The following is a 20,656-nucleotide window of genomic DNA, read 5'->3' on the forward strand; positions in this document are numbered from 1 at the left end:
AAATTATTTTCTAATATTACAGTAGAAAACAATTTTCTAAAATAAAAAAATTCCGTATTTTTTAATATTAGAAAATGAATTAGGTTTTGAAAAGATAATAAACAAGTGGTTAGTTAAAACCCCTTAGTGGTGTAGATTGTATTAATTGTAACTATGAAAGTTGACTTTTTTAGTATGAATTATTAATATTAGAAAATGATTTTTTAATATTAGAAAATGATTTCTTGATAGTAGAAAATAATTTTAAATATTAGAAAATGATGTAGTTATAGCAATGAAAGTGGTTAGTCAAGACTCTTAAGTGGTGGAGTTTGTTACTTGTAAATGTGATACTTGAAGTTGATTTTTTAATATTAAACTAGAGGCTCTAAAGAGCCTGTGTCGCTCACCTTGGTCTATGTGAATATTAAACAAAGGAAGCAGATGGATTCATGACAAAATTGCGTTTTGGTGATGGTGATGTGTTTGTACATGTTACTTTACTGAACATTTTTGCTGCTTACAATTATCTCTATCTATAATGAACTTGGCCCAGTAGTTTCAGTGGAAAATGTTAGTAAAAAATTACAAATTTTATGAAAATCGTTAAATATTGACTATAAATGACAATAACTCCTTAGGGGGGTCAATTGACCATTTCGGTCATGTTGACTTATTTGTAAATCTTACTTTGCTGAACATTATTGCTGTTTACAGTTTATCTCTATTTATAATAATATTCGAGATAATAACCAAAAACTGCAAAATTTCCTTAAAATTACCAATTCAGGGGCGGCAACCCAACAACGGGTTGTCAGATTCATCTGAAAATTCCAAGGCAGATAGATCGTGACCTGATTAACAATTTTACCCCTGTCAGATTTGCTCTAAATGCTTGGGTTTTTGAGTTATAAGCCAAAAACTGCATTTTACCCCTATGTTCTATTTTTAGCCATGGCGGCCATCTTGGTTGGATGGCTGGGTCACTGGACAAATTTTTTAAACTAGATACCCAAAGATGATTATGGCCAAGTTTGGATTAATTTGGCCGAGTAGTTTCAGTGGAGAAGATTTTTGTAAAAGATAACTAAGATTTACGAAAAATGGTTAAAAATTGACTATAAAGGGCAATAACTCCTAAAGGGGTCAACTGACCATTTCGGTCATGTTGACTTATTTGTAAATCTTACTTTGCTGAACATTATTGCTGTTTATAGTTTATCTCTATCTATAATAATATTCAAGATGATAACCAAAAACAGTAAAAATTCCTTAAAATTACCAATTCAGGGGCAGCAACCCAACAACGGGTTATCCGATATATCTGAAAATTTCAGGGCAGATAGATCTTGACCTGATAAACAATTTTACCCCTTCAAATTTGCTCTAAATGCTTTGGTTTTTGAGTTATAAGCCAAAAACTGCATTTTACCCCTATGTTCTATTTTTAGCCATGGCAGCCATCATGGTTAGTTGGCCGGGTCATCGGACACATTTTTAAACTAGATACCCAAATGATGATTGTGGCCAAGTTTGGTTTAATTTGGCCTAGTAGTTTCAGGAACATCAAAAATGTGGTGCACACTTAATAACCCGTGTAGTAGGTTATTTTAAGGTGTGCAGCACATTTTTTATGTTATTTCGAATAGACAGATAAAATATAACAGTTATTTCTTATAATTTAATTCTAAATTCCATTTTAAACCGGAGTAAACCATGAAAAAACGTTGATTACGTCACGATCACACGACTAAATTATGTCTAGTATGAGCTGATAAACAAAACGACGCCAGTCTATCAGAAGACGCATTACATCCAAAATTATTAAAAATTACGAAATTAGTGTTTTTCTTTTAAATATTAAAAAATAATTTTCTCATATTAAAAAATGAATTTCTTATGTAAGAACATAGCTCTTTTTGTCAACTTTAGCTTGCATTAGACATTTAAATTTGCAACCAAAATTTCTAGAATTGTATTTTGGCGTAATCATCATTTCAAATGCAATACCGATTCATTTGTAATAAAACAAAAATCAAAAATAAATCGAATCTTGTATATAAAAAAAAGTGATGGTTGTTCCTTTGAAATGACCTGAACGCAGCTTTTTATTAAGAAAATATCACAGGTTTATTTATCTTGGCCATCCTTTCAAGGCTACGGTTTCCGTGCGAGAGCTTATATCACCAAAAATGACAAAAATACAAGACAATGTTTTTAAATCCTTTACACATCAGTCCAAATATTCTAATGATAATCAGCATATTTCATTTCAATAAAATTTGAAAAAATAAGACGTTCCTTATAAGATCGAACACACCAGATTTATAAACTTAGTGGAGATAGTCCAGTCAATCTAGCTTAAATTGACCATAACCTTAAAGTAATTGCAACAGAAGTTTTTTAAGTTTTAATCTTTAGCATTATACCCCAAATGTACACCGAAAAAAGTCTCATAAAATCTTACTTGATGAAGACTAAAAAATCACGATTTCAAATTCCTATGGAGATTTGCATTGAAAAGAGAGATAATTCTGCAAAAAAGGCAGAAATATCAATAAAATTAAATTTTACCGCTTCAATTCAACAGAATGTATTGATTCTTGATATTTTCGTCGTCTTTATAGTAAAATAAACAACTTTAAAGAGGGCCCTCATGGGGTTTTTGATTATGTGATTACTTGGCCGTTTTATTAATGATTATTTGATTATTAAGCCAAATATTTCATGATTATTTGATTACCTAGGACTGTATTTTTAGTTTATGATTATTTGATTACTAAAGATAAGCAAATATTTAATGATTATGTGATTATATTGGCAAAAAAATGGTGATTATGTGATTACTAGGACCCCCCCCCCCCCCCCATGAGGGGCCTCTTTAAAGGTGTTTCATATCTTTTGTCAAGCTACAATCTAGATTTCATAATACATTAGCTGACAACTCTTATTGAATTTTTCAACATATCAACGTAAAGACCTAAAATTTAATAAAAATGATTAAGCATATATTCTTCTTTTTGTGGTTTAAAGTTTCTTTAAACAATGTAGATGCTGAACGAATATCATATACAGATATAAACAATACCAAATTTTCACATTGTTTTTTCAAAAAGGTCACAAAGCCACAAATTTGCAATTTCTTTAATAAAAAAATATACCAACAAAAAAATAATACCCACAACTGACTTCGGTTTTGTACATTTCATCAGCAGAATATTTTATACTATAGTTAAATACGAACTTATAACCCCATCAAAGTATCATACTTTACATAAATTTTAAGAAAATCAACCAAAAAACAGACTAAAAAAGACTCATTTTTGCAGGGTTATCTCCTCTTCCAATGTTAATTTCCATAGGAAATTAGAAATGCTGATTTTAAGTTTTCCTCAAGTTAGATTTTATGGGATTTTTTTCCTGTGTATATTTAGTGCTTAATGCTATAGATTTGTACTAAAACATTTTCTGTTGCAATTAGTTTAAGGTTAAAACTTAGTTTGACTGGAAGAAGATAGCAAATAGGCAAGCAAACTTCGAAAATCGAAAAAATTTTGACATGAAAGAACAGACCAACAGACAAATCTCATGTAGTAAGTCATGAACCTTTCATTAAGATCAACTTCAATCGTAAGATTTTTTGAGAAAAAAATTGCTGGCCCGCATGGCACACAAAAAGTTAAAATGAAGTACAAAGCTGTTAACTCTATTAGTGGTAAAAACTCAATGTGGATTGTTAGAAACTCTAAAGGACTTCTGGATAATTTTGAATTTCGATCTTTTTCTGAAATAGATTTGATCAAATGTTATAATTAATTTTATTCAACACTGTATGACACCAATCCCCATGTGAGTTTGAAAATCTTCTAAAAGAATATCCCCAATTCTTTTCAATATCAAAATGGTAGCATACGCTATACATTTTTAACTTTGGAATACCATACGGCATGCATATTGTGTTATAGTAAACAAACAAGGTAAAACATGCTGCACAGAGAATTCGAACAAGTGATCAGTATACACGAGTTTTTTAATTATTGACAACATATTGTGGAATATGGATTTTCACAAATTCTCGGCATTCCTTTGGTAACGAACTGAGCGCCTCTCCTTGTCGACCTATTCTTATTTTCATATGATCGAAGCTCCTTTAGACACTCGGTGTCAAAAGCCGGAAGATAAAAAAAAGCCAGATCATTTAATTTCACATTCAGATACTAATATATTGCGGATGTCCATTCAAATTACAATCCTAACTATTCTGATTGTGTTACTTTAATATATCCCCAAACACTAGAAAGAAAGAAAAAAAAAACAACAGACAGGGCTTCTTCTGTTTCATTTTTAGACTTATATCTCGAATTTGACCTTTTTTTTTTGTGGTTATCATCAGTCACAAAACTAGAATCTATGTCATACGACACGATTTTTAATTTGCAATTATCAATTTCTCTCACCTTTGTAACAATATAACAACTTCACTTGCATACGGAATAAATAAAATAAAATAAATAAAACATGACACAGACATTCACAACTATAGGTCACCGTACGGCCTTCAACAATGAGCAAAGCCGATACCGCATAGTCAGCTATAAAAGGCCCCGATAAGACAATGTAAAACAATTCAAACGAGAAAACTAACAGCCTTATTTACATAAAAAGAAATGAACGAAAAACAAATATGTAACACATAAACAAACGACAACCACCGAAGTACCGATAAGACAATGTAAATCAATTCAAACGAGAAAACTAACGGCCTTATTTATATAAAATAAAAATGAACGAAAAACAAATATGTAACACATAAACAAACGACAACCACTGAATTACAGGCTCCTGACTTGGGACAGACACATACTTAAATAATGTGGCGGGGTTAAACATGTTAGCGGGATCCCAACCCTCCCCCTAACCTGGGACAGTGGTATAACAGTACAACACAAGAACGAACTATAAAAATCAATTGAAAAAGGCTTAACTCATCAGATGGACAAAAATACAAGTGGATGTGACCGGGTACTTGTACATCCCTGAGAGTACTCGCAGTAATCTGACTCCTAGTTCAAAGCCACTAACAACTAATAAAACAAATATTGCATCTAAAACTAAACTATCAATCCTTACACTTCCAACATCCAATGAATTTAGTGTAAAGACGTCATAAACAGCCTGAGAGAAAAACATAACCTTGTGCAATGCCAAGTTACAGGTATCGACAGATTGTAGATCCATGAATGTGTATATGTATATAACATACTAGTAATATTTAGTTTGTTTTTAATTTAATGATAACAAAATCAATATTTATACCAATAAAAACAATATTCAATTATCTTATTACAGTGTTGAATTGGTAACCTTTTAGAATAAGTTTATTTAAAGGAGCGATAAGTTTACATGGATCATTTCGAAATTTCCGGGCACGATTAACAACGTTTCCGTAAAAATGAGAATGTAGTTTAGTGATAATAAACGTCATACTAAACTCCAAATTATACACAAGAAACTAAAATTAAAAATCATACAAGACTAACAAAGGCCAGAAGCTCCTGACTTGGGACAGGCGTAAAAATGTGGCGGGATCAAACATGTTTTTGAGATCTCAACCCTCCCTTATACCTCCAGCCAATGTAGAAAAGTAAACGCATAACAATACGCCCAGTAAAATTCAGTCCAAGAGAAGTCCGAGTCCGATGTCAGAGACGTTACGCACGGTTTTCGATCGGCTATCTTTCATTTGATCATTTCTTGATGCATAAGTAGGACAAAAACAAATAAATTCTACGTCTTATCAAATAATTACTTGTCTTGGTTTATCATTCAAAACCCTAATTTTGATATATTTAATTTTATATAATTACATTAGATGTATGTTTCATTATAATACTTTATTTTGATTGGCTAACTGCACATCACGTGTTATTCCGTAAGCAGTTGCATTGCTCAATACAACTTTTCATTCATGATAACACGTGGCCCAACAATAAAGTGCACAGGTGAATTAAATAAAAAAAATATATAAAATTCGTATTTTCATGATCATAGCTAAAAAAATGTAATTATAAGTATTGAATGCTTCTTTTTGTAACTTTATAGGGTTGTAAAAGCGTTGACCGTGCATGCGCACATTTTTAGAATGAAACGCTTCCTTGCTTCATACAAAATGTACTTCGGTCAACGCTTTTACACCCCAATAAATTTACAAAAAGAAGCATTCAATTCTTAAGTATTATTACATAATTAATCAATAAGTCCCGTGTGTATAATGCCATTTTTGCCGTGTAAGACGTAACAACAATAACTAACCATACAAATACACATGAAAACAAATTTAAAATAATACTGAATGGATTACGATGAAATTCAAACAGGTGGGATATAATATGATCATATGCTAGGTTTGAAACGATTACGATATAAATATCATGTCAGTTCTCATTCTAGACAGTGGCCAGGCCCATTTTCGAAATTCCGGCCATACAGCTGTCAGATTTGAAAATTCGAGTATACAAAAATGAAAGCAAGCATTTCGATATTACAATATTTTCACATAAGTCATAGAAAAGGTTCGCCACCTCTACATGCAAACGTGATTTTATTGAATTTTACGAACGCATATTTATTTCTAACATAGCTTCTCTCATTTTATTTTTTTTTTTCAGTATTTTCCGTGTCTCCCTTAAATGTTACCATAGAGCCATTGTTTAAGATTTTTCAGTACCATGCTAATTTATGGTATCTTAAATTTGTGACAGACAAATGAACTATGAAAATAAATGTTACTACTGAAATGTGATTTTTTTTAAAGATTTGTTTAAGCCTTCAATGTTACGGAAACGCTAAATTTTTCATCAATTTCCATCAAGTTGTCCATGTCTCCCCAAAATGTTACCACGTCCAAATTTAACGTTTTTTTGCAAGGAACGTCAATGTAACGTAATTATATATATTTAATTTTCCATAGACTAAAAGTTTAGCATTTTTGTGTCTTAAGCATTTGACACGTTCTGTTTAATGTCTTTAATAATATATTTTTTTGAGAGAGTTTTCAATTTATTCTGAAAACTTAATTAACAAGAAAAATAAATTAACAAGAAATTTGACTTCAATCAAAGTTTTGCAAACCAAGTGCTGATTTTAAAGGCGTCGACGTTTTTGATAAATGATAAGTTTTCTATTATACTGTATACCTTTCGACTTTGGGACCTATAACAAAGAAATGTTTCTGCTAGAACGAATGTTTATTGCATACACTAACAGTTATTTCCACGCACCCGACAAACTGACGCATGTGAAAAATACTCATCCTATTTCAAGGACTGTAGATCACTTTTTAATCTTAATAAAATGAGCAATTTCAAACTGCCGTTTTACTTTCTAAAAGCTGAGGATGAAATTGATATTATAGATCAAGCAAAAAGAGGATACATATAGTAGCTGTTGCTGCCGAACAAGAATGATTTTTCATTATAATCTTCTCGAAAGACACATATTTGAGATGTTGGTAGTACGGATAGAAGGACCCTAAAATTATTTCAATAAGTTAAGATTATGAGGAAATAAATAAAATCGAGAATGGAAAGATTATTTGTCAAAAATATATACTAGTAATCAGCCATGTTCACAGTCTATGATTTTTTTAAAAGTTTAAAGTAGTCAAACATCAAAAAGCCATATATGTATTAAAAATAGTACAGAAGTCGGTTGAAATAAATGAAAATTACGTCGATTAACGTTACCATTACTAAACCGAACACAGTCACTGTGCGTAACGTCAGGAGAGGTAACAAAAGAAAATAAACAAAATGACAATAATACATAAATAATGAACAACAGACTTATTAGCAGTTACTGACTGCATGCCAGCTCCAGACCTCAATTAAACTGTTTGAAAGATTATGTCTTCATCATACGAATATCAGGCACAATCCCTCCCGTTAGGGGTTAAGTATTATACCATCATAAAATATATGAGATGAATGTACACTGGCCTAAATCTAGACAACATAAAGAGAAGGAACACTTGTTACAGTTCCTACTAAAGTTCTAATGGGTATAACAGGGACCTATAACGCCCGTTCTCTACGATATATTTAATATAATTCCATAATAAACATTTTAGTTAACCTTTTGGAATCTAAGTGCCAATTTTTTTTCAACCAAAAAAGTCACGGGGGTGCGGACAATGAGGACAAATGTTACTGACTCGCTTCTTTCTTATCTAAATTGAATTCGGTAATATTATTTTTTTAATTGTTTTTGAGCAAGTAGAAAGTAGTCATTTCATTTCAATACGTTAAAATTAGCAGTAAAGACGTCTTAGGCAACAAACAACAGAAGAAAAGACTGTCGAATTTTTGAATGTAGTATAGGGACGAGTTTGAAAAAGGGCGAAAAACCCATATTCCCAACGGAAAATGCGTTAAAAGATTGCGCACTGACAATTTACCCTAGCAGTCGACGCAAGTGACAAACAATATTAATTTTCATTGAAATAATATACTAAAAGGAAATGATGCTTCATAAATCGGACTGACATGGGATGCGGCGGGAGTACAGATAGCCCAAAGGCTGAGCATGGGAATCGACGAACTTCAATCTTTGCAAAACCTGTGGTCAATCTGGAAATAGGAGAAAATGTTAAGCTGAAGGATTCAAATCCAAGATTAATATTTGTGTTCGGTAGGTGATTGTAACATAAAAAATATAGACTACATTACCACCCCTTACAAATCCGTTAAAGGAATATGGTGCTATTTATATTGTTTAACTGCTCTGGTCATCTTTAAATTTCAATACTTAATCAGCTCAGGCAGCTGCAGATTCAGTCACATGAACTTTTCTTTGATTTTTTTTTTTACATATGCACATGTTTGCCTTCATTTAACACATGATTCCCAACGAAGGTTTGTGAGAAATTACAAGTTCCTTCTATAGTCGCAGTCATGAAAAATTGGCCACATCATTTTTGTCGAAATTTTTTTAAATATCGGCCATGTTTTTGTGAGATGATGTTTTCAAAAGTCAACTTTCGAGTACGATGCATTTCCGTCAAAAACTTTGATTTAAGTGAACATCATTCGTGCATTTAGGGGTGTCGTCACTTCCTGTACAATGTTGAACGAGTGGTTGGAAACTATGATGTTATATTGCATGAATTATTTGGCAAATTGAATACACCTTATTGCTATTTGTCTGCCATTACTGGATATCACACAGGTTCCCTTAAAATTTTGAAGTCATAAGGTCCGAGACCACAATTGTCGTCCCTTGATTTTCATTGTTCACGAATATAGTCCCTAGTGTTGACAGTGGGTTACTTGCCATTAATTTTTATACCCCTTCCAAATTTTTTTCTCCATGTGATAGATCTGTGTTTTACTTGCTCGGATACTAATATTAAAAACACATATTTTTGTATCTATTCTCTATTTTTAAAACTACATATGTACAGTTATCCTACAAATCTACAACTCCCAGTTTAGGCTACACGTGCTGATCTTATCTATATTAATGCATATTCATTACCTATGCCGGTAGGCGTGTCAAAATCGTATCATACGCGATAATGACCAGCCAGTACACACTGTAATGATTTCATTAACCAGTATTAAAAAGATAAACATAACATCCCCCGCCCACAAATTAGAAATTTCTAAAAATTTCTTACTGGTAAATGAAATCTATTTATATAAAAATTATGAATAATAATAATAAAAAAAAATTTAAAATCTGAAACAATATCTTGAAGCAAATACCAATAATTTATTGTACTTTAATATACACACAGTTAAAAAAAAAAATCATAGGTCCTCATTAGATAATAAAACTGTTTCAAATTAAATAACTTCAAAATTTGTAGTCTATAAAAATAAAAACAGACATTTTTAAAATATCTAGAATAAAAGGTTTCTTTTTCATCGCTAAAATATGCAGTAAAAAAAAAATATAATGTCGAAATAAATAAGAAAAAAAAATAAATAATTAAACATTTGTATCAATTAAAATCAATGATCATGGTTTAAACTTAGTTCCCAGTGTAATTAATGTAGTCTTGAAACGGAAATTCTGTTTATCTAATCTGTCAAAATGACAAGTGTGCAGAAATTTTATAGTTACAAATCAACTAATCTAACCACTAAATCTCATTAGAACTCATTATGTAAAAACCACAACAACATTAATATCTCTCTGTGAAATCCCAGACACAGATGTTCGATACCATAGGTCGTAAGACCAGCCAGTACACACTGTAATGATTTCATTAACCAGTATTAAAAAGATAAACATAACACATGTTTAATGCCTCAAATTGCAAGTGGGGGGGGGGGGGGGGGGGGGGTGAAATTACACTGTAAAAAAATTTGGGTCCAGAATTTTAAATGAAAGTAGTGATTTGGTCCAGCTGAAAAAGGTTGAAAATTAGCACTTCGGAAGCTGTCAAAAGATTTCAAGACGCCCTAAACATAAAATTGTCCATATTTTGAGTTATAGCCGATGAAGTTTTCTATAATTTTGATATAATTTGTCCAAAAAGTAGTACAACACACTGTAAAAGTTTTTTTGCGAAAGCGCAGTTGGGATTTTTTTTATTTTCATTTATGTTCTAAAAGAAATGCACTACGAAATAATTGTGTTCTCGGACCTAAGAGGTGAAATCTGTAAATATAGAATCTGTACTTTGGCAACTTCCCTAAATGTTTTGATGGTGTCAATTTGTCAAATAGCATGAAACTAAAGGATTTAAACTTTAATGTTATAGAATTTCTGCAAAAATGACCAATTTTGGCATTTTATGGTCAAAATAGGCATTTATAGCTTTTTCAATATTGATGCATAAATGGCATCATGACTTTCTATCTGACAGGTTTTCATGTGTCAATATTTGTGTTTCTATGCCTTTATCTAGTTCTTTTACTTATTTATGAACTCTGAATCTACAGAAAAGAAGATTATCTCAGACAATATGTGCAAATGTGTTGTATAAATGACCCTTGTCTAACGCCCTGTTTGGATGAAGTAAAAAGTGGGGAGCTTGGTACATAAAATTTGAAGTCCATAATAAAGACCTCACTAAATTTGTATCAAAAGCACTTTACAGTGTCTATTGTACCTGTTCCATTTCACATAATATCTTTCTGTTCTTCTGTAGGATAGCAAGTGATTTAAATATAAGCCTGTTGAGAATAAATTGCATGCAAGTTTTTCCCTAAAAAGGCAAAAATCTTTGTATCAGACCATACTGTTTGTAAGAAAAGTTAATTGCAAGAGTCTTTTTGTGCTCAGATTTGTTGTATCATGTCACATGAGTATAGAAATGATAAAAAAAGACACAAATTTTTATTTCTTATAGCCTTAGTATGCAATTTTTAATGTAAATATATGGCACCGCCTAAATTGACCCTAAATATTTTCCAGTCTTACTTGGCCTAAGACCCTTTTAAACTAATATGATATGTTATTTGTAACTTTTCTTTCCATTTAAAGTACTTTCAATACATATGTAAGGATCATTTATAACTAAAAAGCTTCACAAATTTAAAATTGCTGGAAAATATTACATCTTCATGTAAGGCTCCCCTTCATTGAAAAACCTCAATTTTTAGCCGCAGGCTCATATAAATTTTACTTTTGAATAATTATGCCAAGTCTGATAAATCAAATGAGTACTCTATTGCTTTTAGTACAGGATAAGTTATATATTAAGGCATTTAAAAAGTATTTTTTTGCAATATTTTAATTTTTAAAGCCCCAAATGTTGATAATTGAAATTTTTCAATTTTAACGTCAAAATTTTACGTGCAAAGATGAGTATAGAACTTAACCTATTGTCTATAATATACATCCTATTGTCATGAAACTTTGTAAGCAGTGTTATAATTTATTAAGCTTTGGTCATACCAAGTTTTTTTTAAGTTTTGTCAACTCTTTCTATCCTATTAGGTCTGAGACCACAATTGTCGTCCCTTGATTTTCGTTGTTCACGAAAATAGTCCCTAGTGTTGACAGTGGGTTACTTGCCATTAATTTATATACCCCTTCCAAATTTATTTCTCCATGTTTAATGCCTCAAATTGCAAGTAGGGGGGGGGGGGGGGGGGTGAAATTACACTGTAAAAAAATTTGGGTCCAGAATTTTAAAGGAAAGTAGTGATTTGGTCCAGCTGAAAAAGGTTGAAAATTAGCACTTCGGAAGCTGTCAAAAGATTTCAAGACGCCCTAAACATAAAATTGTCCATATTTTGAGTTAGAGCAGATGAAGTTTTCTATAATTTTGATATAATTTGTCCAAAAAGTAGTACAACACACTGTAAAAGTTTCTTTGAGAAAGCGCAGGTCATACCTGTCAACCTCTGAAAATGAAAAGTCAGGTCATGACCTGCATTGAGAAAAAAAATCTCAGGTTATAACGCGTACGACATTTTGCTGGCTCAATTGAAGAACAAAAATATGTTTATATATAATTTATATAGTCAATATGTATATGAAACAGTTAGAACATGTATACAAGTTTATTTCAGACTATTGTTATATTCCATAGTAGCAGACTTGGCATTCTTTAAAAGAACTGCACTTGGTTTCAGTTCATAGCAATGCAAATGTGTATTAATTTTACAAGAAAGAAGAGCACACAGTGTATCCTTATTAAGATCAGCCCTAAACTCTGTAGCTATTTTCTTTACTAAAGAAAATGCCCTCTCACTGTCTGCATTGCTGTTTGGCAAAACCAGTAATGTTTTAGCAAGTTTTGACAAAACAAAAAATCTTGGCTTGTTTTCAACTACCACTTTGTTATTTTCAACTGAAAGGGCCCTCTTTACTATTTGGGTTGTTTTAGTTTTTCCACAGGAATAACCTGAAGCTATTTCACTGTCAGAGAACATTAATTTACACGGTACGTAGCTCAGGTAAACAGTCCTACATTTTGACTTTTGGTTACATTGAAAAAGACCGATAAAACCGAAGGTCGTATTACTTCTAAATACCGGAAACAATTCTGGTCAGAAATCCGGGTGAAACGGGTAATGTTAGAAATTCCTGGGACCCGCCGGGTAAAGAAAAACTCCCGGGTGAGAGGTGAAAATAACGGGTGTCACCCGCAAAAAACGGGTGAGTTGACAGGTATGGCAGGTGGGATTTTTTTTATTTTCATTTATGTTCTAAAAGAAATGCACTACGAAATAATTGTGTTCTCGGGCCATAATACAAAATATCTGACGCCACAATGGAAAAGTGATTGTTGTATGCGTTAAAAGTTCAAGCGGCTGGGTCAGATGGGATTAGCGATAAGGTGTATTCTCAGCCTAGCATAGCGAGGTGAAAACATTTTTTGACCCTTTTTTTGGGGAAAATGAATCTTTTTTAAGTCAAAGATGGTTAATTTTGAAGTGAAGTATCAACAGTTGAGTGTTTTGCCATACATGTATATCAAATCAAAGACCTAAAACTGACTGAAAAAATAAAAAAATTTGCAATGTGCGTCAATTTATTATGCTTCAGAGAAAAAAAGGGCTAGAGAACTGGATCATCTCATGACATATATGTTAACATCATATATGTTAACATAAGAAAAAAAAGCAATTCAAATAATCAATTTTTAATATGGTGAAATATGAATGTGATGTTCGTATGTAAATAAGACTGAAGTTTACAACCGAGGTCCTTTAGGAGGATAACATTTTTATTTGCCTAGCATTGTTAAACATGTCAATAACAAAATCAATGAACGTGTAACAGTGCAAGTGAAGAAATTCTTTCCTGTCCCATGGTCCACTCAGATACTTTTACTTGTTTCATAGCGATGAAAGGGCATTCAGTAGTAGAGGATGGGGTTGCATGGTGAGAAGTATTTGCAGAATACAGAATAATGCCTCATTCACACGAACATTTAATTTGAATTGAATTCGAATCGATTGCGAATCGAATTTGCTTATTGCGTTCACACACTTTTCTTTTTCAATTTGAATTGATTCGAATTGGCTAATTCGAATTATCCAATTCATATTAGAAATACGCATTTGTTAATACGAGTTAAAAGTTAACGTTGTTTGGACAGTAAAGTGAATTTGACGCACATTGCAATTCGAATTAGAATTGACGTTGGGACGTAAAACGTTTCGAATGCGAATTAAACTAATTCGAATTAGTTAATGCGAATCGAATTCGAATTACGTGTGAACTCAGCATAAAGTTTGGGCAAATTTATTTCGGTGTCATCTCCAATGTTGCACAGAGTTGGCCTTGTTTCTTAGATGGATAAATATCATATCGCACAACCCACCTTTTAATTATACCCCACGCAACGAAGTTGCGGAGGGTATAATGTTTTTGACCCGTCCGTCCGTCCGTCAGTCCTTCAGTCCTGTTTCTTGTCATCGCAACTCCTCTCAAACCACACAACAGAATTTCACGAAACCTTTTCAGATAATAAGGACATACTATGTAGTTGTGCATATCGACGGGAAATTGCGATTCAATTTTTTTTCTAGGAGTTACGCCCCTTTGAACTTATTTACTTTAATATATTACTGCAACAGTTTGTCATCGCAACTCCTCTCAAACCACACAACAGAATTTCACGAAACCTTTTCAGATAATAAGGACATACTATGTAGTTGTGCATATCGACAGGAAATTGCGATTCAATTTTTTTTCTAGGAGTTACGCCCCTTTGAACTTATTTACTTTAATGTACTACTGCAACAGTTTGTCATCACAACTCCTCTCAAACCACACAACAGAATTTCACGAAACCTTTTCAGATAATAAGGACATACTATGTAGTTGTGCATATCGACGGGAAATTGCGATTCAATTTTTTTTCTAGGAGTTACGCCCCTTTGAACTTATTTACTTTAATGTACTACTGCAACAGTTTGTCAACGCAACTCCTCTCAAACCACACAACAGAATTTCACGAAACCTTTTCAGATAATAAGAACATACTATGTAGTTGTGCATATCGACGGGAAATTGCGATTCAATTTTTTTTCTAGGAGTTACGCCCCTTTGAACTTATTAACTTTAATGTATTACTGCAACAGTTTGTCAACGCAACTCCTCTCAACCCACACAACAGAATTTCACGAAACCTTTTCAGATAATAAGGACATACTATGTAGTTGTGCATATCGACGGGAAATTGCAATACAATTTTATTTCTAGGAGTTACGCTCCTTTGAACTTATTTACTTTAATGTATTACTGCAACAGTTTGTCATCACAACTCCTCTCAAACCACACAACAGAATTTCGCAAAACCTTTTCAGATAATAAGGACATACTATGTAGTTGTGCATATCGACGGGAAATTGAGATTCAATTGTTTTTCTAGGAGTTACGCCCCTTTGAACTTATTTACTTTAATGTACTACTGCAACAGTTTGTCATCGCAACTCCTCTCAAACCATACAACAGAATTTCATGAAACTTTGTAGATAATAAGGACATACTATGTAGTTGTGCATATCGACGGGAAATTGCGGTTCGATTTTTTTCTAGGAGTTATGCCCCTTTGAACTTATTTGCTTCAATGTACTTCTGCAACAGTTTGTCATCTCAACTCCTCTGAAAACACACAACAGAATTTCATGAAATTTTGTAGATAATAAGGACATACTATGTATATTGACAGGAAATTATTATTCAATATTTTTTCTTATACTTATTTAATTTCTCTAATGACAATGTGGGGACGTGGGGTATGTGAGCGTGCTCACTAAGGTTCTTTAATTTCATAAGGAAATTGATTTGTCTTCTGATTGAAGATCAGACTCGTAGGCGCGAAATATTTGAATTTGATGGTCCTGATTCAAACTTTTCTGATTGTTTGGAAGAAGCATCTTGGCAAGAAAACAGTCCTCTGAATTGACAAGACGAACTCGTAGTTCTTTTAGTAGATGGTTTAAAAATTGTATTTAATGGTTATATACGCACAACAAAACTGACCTTATAGAAAACACGGAAACCTCTCTAACAATTTGAAACACCTATATATATAGTGACAGTCAAATTGACAATCACACTCTTTCTTTTTTTGACTGTTTTGATTTTTTAATTATGATTTTTTCCGGCCATTTCATTTTGCACGCAAGTGTGTTGTTGCGTCAATGGTAGCTACGCCACTGACTACTGTCATCAGGGATTTGGGATTAAGTACATTTTTTTTACCTACAGAATAAAGATCAGTTCTTATACTTCTAGTTTATCCTGCACGATGACAATCACTAAGATGCTTGATGAACATTAATAGTACAGGGATACAGTCGATCCCCTCTACCTGGTAAATGAGGTCATAAAGGCGCGCATAATTGATGAGTTTTTTCTGGTGATGGACAAACTCAAAAGTGATATATTAACGGAAGACAAATCCTTTACAAATATCCACTCTTGCCCTACCTTTTATTGTGTTTGCACTATAATCCTGACCTTCACATGATCCAAGATCATTTTCAGTGGTGGAATCCGACATTGTCACTAGGTTTTTTAATTTAGGCCAAATAAAAATATATGTGTGGTTCCAGTAACCCAACCGACCCTAGTAAAAACCCCAACCCTAGAACTTTTTTTCATTTTTGAAAAATAAAATTTCAAACGATCAAATTTTGAGGATTGTGAATTAAAATAATCAAATTCATAGATTTCTGTCATCTGAATTTCCATCACAATTATCTGTTATGGCTAATATGCAAGAATTCATAACAGAATGCAACAAAATTAACTAAAAACGTATCATGACTGTTTATTTTACAACCAAACACATGTAAAAATGGCGGACTTCCGGTTGGGGCGTGTATAATACCGACCTACCGACCCTATTTTTTAAAAGTATGTAACTAGTTCAGGGAATCTGAGGTGAAAAATGGCTCAACCTCAAAGTAATTGCAACAGAAATGATTTATATCAATTTTGTTTCATTGGATACCTGTTAGTGACATATTAAAAATCGGCGTTTCACAGACCACGGGAAATTTGTGTTTTGGGGGTAAAATGGGGATTTTTATGTAAAAATCGCTAAAAACTGGAAAAATTTTTTTTTTTTTTAAATTTTTTTACTCAAACTGGAACCACACATATATTTTTATTTGGCCTTAAGAAAAAGTCCTTTTCATTGTATGCCTTATGGTCATTTAAAAATGAACAATAGAGAATTATTGTGATACTGAAATGAAAATTTTGTACTGTGAAGCAGACTCAGCATGCTCAGACAAGACATGTTCAAGATGTTTGCCAGGCTACCATTTTGATTTGATAAAGCCAAAACCTTAAAGGAATCCAACACAAATGTCCATTTTGATCTAATGTGTTTTTGGGGAAAGACATGTTCAAGCCATGGGGTTGACCAGAGTGACATTCCCTCACATCATTCATTTTGTTTTTATAGTATGGAAAACCCCCAAACAAATCTTACTGAGATTGATGAGAAGGAAACACACAAATGAATAGATTGACTTTCAACACTTTTCTACACATTTCCCTTCTGTGTCTAGCGAAATTATCGTATTTTGAGCTCTCTTTTACACTATTTACGTTTCTTTTACACTCCGGAAAAATCAGTATGATGAGATATTCTAAATATATCCAACCTACATTATATTTTATAATGACATCATTGTTGGAATGCCACACTATGCAGTTCAAGCAGGGATATTCTTCACTGGTTATTTAAATCATTCTCAGAGTTCGTGCACTAATTATAAATTGTTATTTGTTAAATTTAAACATAATTATGTTTGCTGTAGATCATTCAAACATCAACATGCAATATTTTAATTTGTAGGTCAACAACTTTCAAAGTAAACAATGATCGTGGAGATACATGAGATTGGGGAGAGAAAAGATTTTTTTTCATTTTTTCAGTAAAATTCTGTTTTGTGAATCTTCCTCCAAATCAGGAGCACCTTAATTGATGAGTAATTATCCACTAAAATAAAACTTAAAATGTGACATTTAGTATATGATAAGTAGTCCTCCATTAAAACTAAATTGTGTGTACCAACAAATAAATCATTGTAATGGTAAAAAAAAAAAAAAAAAAAAAAAGTTGCATTTTATTGTTTAAAACTATTTATTCATGTAATTTACAAATATTTCAAAATGTATGATCTGGAAACAAGCTTCACACAGTTTACATCCAATCTTATTAACACTTGCTCCTTGATTTTTTATATGTCGCCGCGACATATAAAAAATCGATGAGCAAGTGATGAGAACTTATTTTAATAAGATTGGTTTACATCAATCATATTATTTTTTATTAGTACCTGTATCCCTGTGATGAGAGTTGTAACTGGGAACTTTTTCAATGGAAATTTAAAACTAAATGGATTTTTCAGTCCCAACTTTCTTAAGAAAAAAATAAAAAATCTTAGAGTACTGTCACAAAAAATGGAAAATGGCCTAGCCTGCAGTTCAGTGGTACACAATTAAGATTTCGGAAAACATTGTAGTTGTTGTTAAATGACAGAAATCATTGAATTTTACATAATTAACTATCAACTTTAATCAAATGTTTAGATTTAGATCTATGCAGATCTCTTGGTCCAAATTGAATCCTAAACTAAGGAAATAAAATTAGATTAAACAACAACAATTGACTTCAAATTCAATATTGTCAACCTTTCTACATGTTCTAGCTGTTCTTTTTTTCATTCTTTATATGAAGACTATTAAAAGAGACAAGGGTCGTCTTTCCCCTCAGAGCTATTCAGCTCTTTGATTCTTATTCAATGTTATTGTAGCATCATCATGCAATTCATGTTCTATTGGAATTAGACCATTACTTTGTTAACAAAGCCAAAGAACAGGAAGAAGAACCCCATATAAACTCTGAACAATTAATTTTTAATTCGAATATCATATAAGAAATAAAAATTAATTTTTCAGAGAACATATGAAGGTCTTCACACATCAATTTTTAAAATCATTGATGAGAAGCTTCTTTCGGTTTACTCAAAGTTACTTTTGACATCCAAGCATAGGTTTCTTCATACTGATTCAATTAATAAATGTGTGTATATATTTTTTGCCTGTTATAAGGGAGATAATTGCCAACCTTCTGGTCTCTCATGATAGCTTTTTTTACACTGATTCCAAAAATATATGGTTTCTTTATACTTTTGCCTGTAGTATGGAATATATTACAAGGTACTTCCGGTATAGTAATATTTACTTCAAGTGATAGGTTTATGTAATACAGTATACATATTTAGTTTCTAGGTACTTTTCCATGAAATAAATACTTTCGGTTTACTCAAGGTCACTTCCGGTTGATATTTTTCAAGCTCGCATGGCACCCAACAGTTTGCAAAAGACCCCATGGTTTAACCTTTACAAAGTTGGAGAAATTATCAATTATCTTAAATTGAATCATTTCAGGTGCATTAACTCTTTTAAGATGTCATTGGATTTTTCAGACCAAATGTATCCTATCTTTTATTTATCACAATTAGGCAAACATTTTGCACAAGTTCTTTTATATATATCTTTAAAAGTGACAAGAGATAGTAGAACAAGGAAAAGTCAATTTAGAATTTGACCTTGACCTAGTTTTCTATTCTTTGAACCAAGGACCTCAGTCGTCAGACCCTATCACTTATGGAGCAAAATGCATATTACTTATTACAAATACATTAAAGGGGAAATAACTCTCAAATGGAGTCTTCGTATCGCTTCTGTCAAAGTTAGAAATAAAATCCTGAGAATATAGCGAGCAAATTTGGTAAAATAAATTTGCCACTTTCTTAAAGGATACCGAGGACATCTGAGACTCACCACAAAGAAAACAGTGTTTGAGTAGATAACTCTTACAATTTAAAAAGTTTTCAGCTAAACAGGGTCAGTCTCAAAAGGGAAATAGCTGTTCCATACCATATGCAAAAAATCTAAGCGACATCTTGCGAAAACCATTATATGAATATCACAAAAATGAAATACAATAATGAATGTGAAACTGATCGACATCTGTCCTCAATTTGACTGAAAATCTCTGCAAACGGACAAAACCAAAAGCAAAATAACAAAGAGAATAGATTTCAAGTAAAAAAAATCTGAGAAATGAAAAAATGTACAAAATTTCATAAAAATGTTACTTCTTTAGTTTAAACTTGAACATACAGTTATGAAGAACACTTTATGAATGCGAAATGATTTTATTTTATGAATTCATGTGACATCAGTGATGGCACAGTTCTGTCTGCACATTTGTATAGACATTGTTATAAGTGTTAGTATAGATTGTCTCTGCTTCAACACAGCATTCTGTAAAGTTGATAGAAACAAAGGGATATTTAATGTATTACATATAATATTAATTGACATGACAGTTCAAATTTTAAAAATATATAATTCAAGGATTTAATCTTTGTTTCTGACACCATGAAAAAGCAGGAAATTGATCTTTGGATAGTGAGATTGTGTTGACTATATAAGTAACATGGTTTGATTAAATAGTGGTTTAAATGGTCTAATTGATGAGTAGAGTCATGATAGTATACACTCAAGAATATCATGCAGGTTAATGGAGATTTCTTTCTAAAAAATCAAATATCAATCAATACTTTATGCAATGTCGTGAGAAAACATTGATTCATAACAATATTACTGTTCAAGATAGGCTTGATTAATCTAACTCAATACAGAATCCGTTCTCATTACTTTCTGTTAATTTCAG

At 32.0% G+C, this 20,656-nt stretch overlaps 1 protein-coding gene across 1 annotated transcript in view; it reads left to right on the plus strand.

The window, feature by feature from the left end:
* Positions 1-8,414: 8,414 nt before the first annotated feature.
* Positions 8,415-20,656, plus strand: part of LOC143082517 (uncharacterized) — a 28,280-nt gene continuing 16,038 nt past the window's right edge. Inside the window, exon 1 of the mRNA XM_076258227.1 lies at positions 8,415-8,667. Coding sequence (XP_076114342.1) covers positions 8,523-8,667 — 145 coding nt within the window. The 5' untranslated portion in view covers positions 8,415-8,522. The remainder of the gene's footprint in view (positions 8,668-20,656) is intronic.

Source organism: Mytilus galloprovincialis, chromosome 7, assembly GCF_965363235.1.
Source record: "Mytilus galloprovincialis chromosome 7, xbMytGall1.hap1.1, whole genome shotgun sequence".
NCBI classification, from domain to species: domain Eukaryota; kingdom Metazoa; phylum Mollusca; class Bivalvia; order Mytilida; family Mytilidae; genus Mytilus; species Mytilus galloprovincialis.